The sequence below is a fragment of the Ovis canadensis genome, chromosome 1 (genome assembly GCF_042477335.2).
Source record: "Ovis canadensis isolate MfBH-ARS-UI-01 breed Bighorn chromosome 1, ARS-UI_OviCan_v2, whole genome shotgun sequence".
Classification (NCBI taxonomy): Eukaryota; Metazoa; Chordata; class Mammalia; order Artiodactyla; family Bovidae; genus Ovis; species Ovis canadensis.
Window position 1 is genome coordinate 103,886,267 of NC_091245.1, and position 7,581 is coordinate 103,893,847.

The 7,581-nt window shown below is 41.5% G+C and overlaps 1 protein-coding gene across 1 annotated transcript; it reads left to right on the top strand.

Moving 5' to 3' along the window:
* Window positions 1-241: 241 nt before the first annotated feature.
* SPRR4 (small proline rich protein 4) lies at window positions 242-475 on the top strand. Its single transcript, XM_069571434.1, has one exon. The coding sequence runs from the start codon at window positions 242-244 to the stop codon at window positions 473-475; it is 234 nt and encodes a 77-aa protein (XP_069427535.1).
* Window positions 476-7,581: the final 7,106 nt, after the last annotated feature.

Consider the following 7,581-nt stretch of genomic DNA (forward strand, 5'->3'; position numbering starts at 1 on the left):
GGCATCCATGGGAAGATGGAGGAAGATTAGAAATCAGAGTATCAGAGACAAAGGGAGAAAGAAAGACAGATTGCAATGAGTGTGTGTGAATCAACTCAGTAATCAACTTGACGCTATTAATTACTCATCCTTTGCTAGAGGAGAAAACACTCTTTAGGAGTCAGAGGGAGAAGAGATGGAGGGAGCTGCTCTCATAGTGTCCCTACCTGGGTTTCTTCCAGGCTCACCTGTTCCTGCAGCCATGTCTTCACAGCAGCAGCAGCAGCAGCAGCAGCAGTGCCTGCCCCAGATGATCCAACAGCAGCAGGTGAAGCAGCCTTGTCAGCCGCCCCCTGTCCAATGTCAAGAGACGTGTGCACCTAAAACCAAGGATCCATGTGCTCCCCAGGCCAAGAAGCAATGTCCACCCAAGGGCACAGCCATCCCAGCCCAACAGAAGTGTCCCGCAACCCAGCAAGCCCCCAAGAGTAAATAGAAGTAAGGATGGACTGAGATATACCTGCCTGCCATCCAGGCTACCAGATGCAGCCTTCTCTTCCACCTGTTTCTCCTCTGATCCGCGGCTCCAGGATTTGCCCTCCTCTCCCACATCCTCCTACTCAGGGTCCAAGGAAGAATTGTCAGGATTTCTTCCCACAGAACCCCTTGTCTCACACAACCCCTTGCTCCCAGTATTCTGTTCCCCACTCTGACTCCCTCCTAGATGAACATGAGTGAGTTCCCAGCCTCTCTAGCTTCCAGTTTGGCCACAGCTATGGCCCCATCCATGTTCTAAAGCAAGAAATATATCTCAGCTCATGGGGACACCAGAGGCTGATGCCTAGCTTCTGTCTCATTCCCTTTCCCAATTCCCCATCCCTGAGCTTCCCTCCTATTTCTTCCTCTAATAAATCTGTGCTTCATATCATTGCCTGTGTCCTGGCCCCAGTCTGTGATGCGGAGGCAATATTGGGGGAAGTGAGTATGTGAGTACACATGTTCTTATCAGTACATCCTTAGGGGACATGGGCATAGCTGCTCTCTAGTGACTAATGATGAGAGATGTCAGATGCTGACACACGTCTGGTAAAGGACAGGGAGAGAAATTCCAGGGCTGGTTGACAGGAGTCTGGAAAACTCTTGCAAGCCAACTGAATCTAAGAAAGGACAAAGAGTGGAAAAGTTTGGAAACCCCTAGCCTACTAGATGAATGCGTTTTTTGCCTATTGGAAGTTATTTTGAAAAAGCAGAAAGAACATACATAAACAACATGAGCATTACCAGCCACTTCTATGAATATGTGTGAATGAATTTTTCATGTATTTATTTACTGTCCATTCATTTATTCATTAACCCACACTCAATCATTCACTTGCTTATTTATTCACTCACTGAATATCTAGCAGATTCCAGCATGAAAATATTTTCCTTTCTGCCATGCTGCTTTTCCAGAGCTCTCCTGAGAGTCTATCCTGAGTTTCAGTCTATTTTCTCATGTAGGGAAAAGCTTTCCTTAGGGATAGCCAAGTACAGAGTTTGTGCAGTTTTACAATTGATTTTGTCAGTCCAATTTTATGCAGCCGTGAAAGAAGACTTGATTTTACAGCTGGATTCCTAACTCTGGTCTGAGACTGGCTTCCTACATTAGAAAGAAGTAGCAAAACTTCCCGATATAAAAAGAGATGAGAGACTTGGAAGGAGAGACCTTGTGTGGGTGGGAGATGCTAAACATAGTCAGATTTTCCTTCTTAGAGTTTCGCTCTTCCTTTGGGATTTGCTTGCTGAATTCCAGTTGGGCAACAGCAGTCATAAATTGCTTCTTCATTTAACACACTGGCCTGAAAAGAAATAATATTATCTTTTCCTTTTCCCCTTCAAATGACCATCTATGGCTAATATTTCAAAATAGTCATTACTTAAAACTTAGTGGGTTACAGGCATTAACCAGGAAAGTCATAATGTTCTAAAAAACAGTTAAGATTCAGAGGTGAATGCTTCTAAGCCAAAGAATTATTTGACAGCCCTTCTGAGCCCTGATCCTTGCATCTGTTATTAACTCTTCTGTTGAGCAGAAAGGCTGGTATATCTTAGCAGGTCCCTTCCCTCCACCAAAGCTCCAACCAGATTCTCAGTCACACAGACATGGCTTTTGATATCTACCTGGAAGGCCCCGGCAAGTCTTTTCACTCAGACTTTTGGGTTCCAGAGATGACAGACGTCCTTAGACTTCCATTAAGGGGAGTGACTGAAACAGTGAGTTCTGGTGTCGCCTGAATCCCCAGTCATTAACTCAGTAAGGGGGAGAGACACCATGCCTTGGACACCAGTGGCCAAGGACAAAATCTTAGCCCTCTGTGAGTATGAAGGACTCATCTCCTCCATAAGGAAACACGTTATTTATTTAATGCCACCAAGCAAAGATTCACAAAGTAACAATGTCCTAAATATGAAAATCTCATTCATATATGTGGTAGAAGAAAGATAATTTGTTCATTCCCGGCTTCCCTTCACACCAGTTCAGTTCAGTCACTCAGTCATGTCTGACTCTTTGCAACCCCATGGACTGCAGTACGCCAGGCTTCCCTGTCCATCCCCAACTCCCAGAGTTTGCTCAAACTCATGTCCATCGATCAGTGATGCCATCCAACCATCTCATCCTCTGTCATCCCTTCTCCTCCTGCCTTCAATCTTTCCCAGCATCAGGGTCTTTTCCAATGAGCCAGTTCTTCACATCAGGTGGCCAAAGGAGTGGAGCTTCAACTTCAGCATCAGTCCTTCCAAAGAATATTCAGGACTGATCTCCTTTAGGATAGTCAGTCCTAAGGTTTGATCTCCTTGCTGTCCAAGGGACTCTCAAGAGTCTTCTCCAACACCACAGTTCAAAAGCATCAATTCTTTGATACTCAGCTTTCTTTATCGTCCAACTCTCACATCCATGCATGCCTACTGGAAAAACCATAGCTTTGACTAGATGGGCCTTTGTCAGCAAAGCAACACCTCTGCTTTTTAATATATTGTCTATGTTGGTCATAGCTTTTCTTCCAAGGAGCAAGTGTCTTTTAATTTCATGGCTGAAGTCACCATCTGCAGTGATTTTGGAGCCCAAGAAAATAAAGTCTCTCGCTGTTTCCATTTTTTCCCCACCTATTTGTCATGAAGTGATGGGACCAGATGCCATGATCTTCGTTTTTTGAATGTTGAGTTTTAAGCTAGCTTTCCCACTCTCTTCTTTCACTTTCATCAAGAGGCTCTTTAGTTTCTTTTTGCTTTCTGCAATAAAGGTGGTGTGTATCTGAGGTTATTGATATTTCTCCTGGCAATCTTGATTCCAGCTTGCGCTTCATCCAGCCCAGCATTTTGCTTGATGTACTCTGCACAGAAGTTAGATAAGCAGGGTGACAATATACAGCCTTGATGTACTCCTTTCCCATTTTGAACTAGTCCTTTGTTCCATGTCAATTTCTAACTGTTGCTCCTTGACTGTCATACAGATTTTTCAGGAAGGCAGGTAAGGTGGTCTGGTATTCCCATATCTTGAAGAATTTTCCATACTTTGTTGTGATCCACAGTCAAAGACTTTAACATAGTCAATGCAGCAGAAGTAGATGTTTTTCTGAAATTCTCTTGCTTTTTCTATGATCCCCTTCACATAAAGTAACATGTCAGAACACAAAGGGACATCATGCATCCTTTGGTTCAACATCACGGACCAAAAAGAAAATGTAAAAGCTCTCCCATAATTCCTATATACTCTGAAATATAAAAATTACTGGACTACTCCAAAACCCCCCTACAAGACTCAGAATATACCACAATGCTGCAGAATGAGGTAATTACTTTTTCCCAAATGCATCATTCAGCTATGATGCCTCTGTTTTTTGGTTTACACGGCTCCTTCTGCCTAGAGTACCAGTTCTTCACTTTGCCCTGTAGGAGATCCTTTGGTTTTAAAGGTCTGGTCCAGATTTTCCCATGGAAACTCACTTGACATGTAGAAAGAGCTGAAACCTCCCACAAGCTCTTATGACACTTAGATTTCTATTTTTAAGTAATATAATTACTTTAATTATTTTATGAATCATGCATATAATTGTTTTTTGCATTATAGTTCACTTTTATGTGTTTCTTTCCCCTATTATATTATGAAACCTTGAAGTCTAGGATGTTACTATTCTTAATATTTCCCAATTGCACAATGACTGGCTTTTCCAAATAAAGCTAGAACTTCTGATTCTGAGTGAAATGGTGTTGCTTGTGGCCAACCAGCAGTCTAATAAGAGCTAAAAGAAATTTATAAATATCTGAAGTTGGCTGGGGTCCCAAAAACTCCAGAGAGAAGAGAACTTAAGAGGTGAGCTGTACTTTGTAACCCTGGTACCATTTGTGAATTCTGGGAATGAGTAGAAGAATGAAAAGCTGGACTTTCTACTATGGAAGACTCGTGGGGAGACAGAGAAACCAAAAGAGGTGGTAGATGCTTTGAGGGGCTTCAGGCTTCAGTTTTCCATATTGTGAAAGTTTAGTGAATGGGGGAATGCACAGATCAAGATACTAAAAACCTCAGCAGAAAGTTTCTGAAGAGTAGAGTTTTCAGTAGTTTTATAAGACAGTGATTGGAGTGTACGAACTGGCAAGGAGAAGGGTTTTGGGGAATACAACAGATTGGAAGTTTAAAACTGTAAGGCCAGGACAAACCAATCTGTTATGATAGAAAATAGAATAGTGGTCATCCTTGGAGAGATTACTGCCTGGAGGGGACACAGTGGAGCTTTCCCGGCTTCCAGAAGTGTTCTCCCTCCTGTGGGTGATGGTTATGTGGGTGCATATGCATAAGCAAAACTCACTGAGCTATACTGAAAATCTGTGCCCTTTTCATTTTGTTAGTTTTTAACTTCAATGAAAATAGAGATGAATATCTCATAATATATGTCTGTGTATCAAATCATGTTGTACACCTTAAACTCATACAATATTATATATCATTTGTATCTCAATAAAGCTGGGGAGCAGGAAAGAAACAAAAGGCATCATTTGCCTTAAATAAATTTAAAATAAATAATAATTTATATAATAAATAATTCATTGAAAGATATATGAGACCTCTATACTAAAAACAGAAAACATTATTGAAACAAAAGAACTAAAAAATGAAGATACATACCATGTCATGTGCTGGAAGACTCTATTACCGCCTAACAGATTCATACAAACAATCATCTGACTCATTACAAAAAGTAAATAGCATTACAAAAATTAGAAGAGTATTTTTTAATAAATGGTGATATGTCAAGTGGATATTCATATGTCCATAATATTCAGATACATGTTAACCCCCACCTTACACATTCACAAAAGTAAACCTTGATAAACTGTAGATCTGAATTTGAAAATTAAAAGTATATGATTTTGGAAGAAAACATAGAAGAGCTTGGTATAAGCAAAAATTTACTAAACAGCACAAAAGTGTCATCTATTTAAAATTTAATTTTGTTACGTTAAAACTACAAATTTCAGCAAAATATACACAAAGACACAGACTTGGAAAACTGGATACACACACATATATATACACACATATGTATATTCATGTGTATGCATGCATATGTGTATGGATGTTTGTATGCAGTATAGATATAAAATATAATTATGTTCACTTATATAATATAAGATATAAAATAGATAAACATTGTATTCAGAATATATAAAGGACTCCTGCTGCTGCTGCTGCTGCTGCCAAGTCGCTTCAGTCGTGTCCGACTCTGTGCGACCCCACAGACGGCAGCCCACCAGGCTCCCATATACCTGGGATTCTCCAGGCAAGAACACTGGAGTGGGTTGCCATTTCCTTCTCCAATGCACGAAAGTGAAAAGTGAAAGTGAAGTCGCTCAGTCGTATCCGACTCTTTGCTATCTCATGGACTGCAGCCTACCAGGATCCTCCAACCATGGGATTTTCCAGGCAAGAGTACTGGAGTGGGGTGACCTTGCCTTCTCCAAAAGGACTCCTAGATCAATAAAACCTACTATTTTTTAGGTAACCCACTAGAAAATTGGGCAAAGATTTGAACAGGTCATGAGAGAGAGTGAGCAATAATTGTATAAAAAGATGCTGAACACTATCCCTGATATCTTCAGAGATATGCAAATTATAATGAAAGCATGGTTCCGTTCAGTTCAGTTCAGTGGCTCAGTCATGTCCGACTCTTTGCGACCCCATGATCTGCAGCATGCCAGGCCTCCCTGTCCATCACCAACTCCTGGAGTTCACTCAAACTCACGTCCATCGAGTCGGTGATGCCATTCAGCCATCTCATCCTCGGTCGTCCCCTTCTCCTCCTGCCCCCAATCCCTCCCAGCATCAGTCTTTCCCAATGAGTCAACTCTTTGCATCAGCTGGCCAAAATACTGGAGTTTCAGCTTTAGCATCATTCCTTCCAAAGAACACCCAGGGCTAATCTCCTTTAGAATGGACTGGTTGGATCTCCTTGCAGTCCAAGGGACTCTCAAGAGTCTTCTCCAATACCACAGTTCAAAAGCATCAATTCTTCGGCACTCAGCCTTCTTCACAGTCCAACTCTCACATCCATACATGACCACAGGAAAAACCATAGCCTTGACTAGACGGACCTTAGTTGGCAAAGTAATGTCTCTGCTTTTGAATATGCTATCTAGGTTTGTCCTAACTTTCCTTCCAAGGAGTAAGCATCTTTTAATTTCATGGCTGCAGTCACCATCTGCAGTGATTTCGGAGCCTCCTAAATTAAGTCTGACACTGTTTCCACTGTTTCCCCATCTATTTCCCATGAAGTGATGGGACCAGATGCCATGATCTTCATTTTCTGAATGTTGAGCTTTAAGCCAACTTTTTCACTCTCCACTTTCACTTTCATCAAGAGGCTTTTTAGTCCCTCTTCCCTTTCTGCCATAAGGGTGGTGTCATCTGCATATCTGAGGTTATTGATATTTCTCCCAGCAATCTTGATTCCAGCTTGTGCTTCTCCACTCCAGCGTTTCTCATGATGTACTCTGCATAGAAGTTAAATAAGCAGGGTGACAATATACAGCCTTGACATACTCCTTTTCCTATTTGGAACCAGTCTGTTGTTCCATGTCCAGTTCTAACTGTTGCTTCTTGACCTGCAGATAGGTTTCTCAAGAGGCAGGTCAGGTGGTCTGGTTTCCCATATCACAAAGAATTTTTTCAGTTTATTGTGATCCACACAGTCCAAGGCTTAGACATAGTCAATAAAGTAGAAATAGATGTTTTTCTGGTACTCTCTTGCTTTTTCAATGATCCAGCAGATGTTGGCAATTTGATCTCTGGTTCCTCTGCCTTTTCTAAAACCAGCTTGAACATCTGGAAGTTCACGGTTCATGTACTGCTGAAGCCTGGCTTGGAGAATTTTGAGCATTACTTTACTAGTGTGTTTGATGAGTGAAATTGTGCGGTCGTTTGAGCATTCTTTGGCATTGCCTGTCTTTAGGATTGGGATGAAAACTGACTTTTTCCAGTCCTGTGGCCACTGCTGAGTTTTCCAAATTTGCTGGCATATTGAGTGCAGCACTTTTACAGCATCATCTTTCAGGATTTGAAACAGCTCA

Excerpts from the sequence above, each read along its gene's own strand:
- SPRR4 (XM_069571434.1), top strand. The coding sequence starts at position 242 with ATGTCTTCACAGCAGCAGCAGCAGCAGCAGCAGCAGTGCCTGCCCCAG.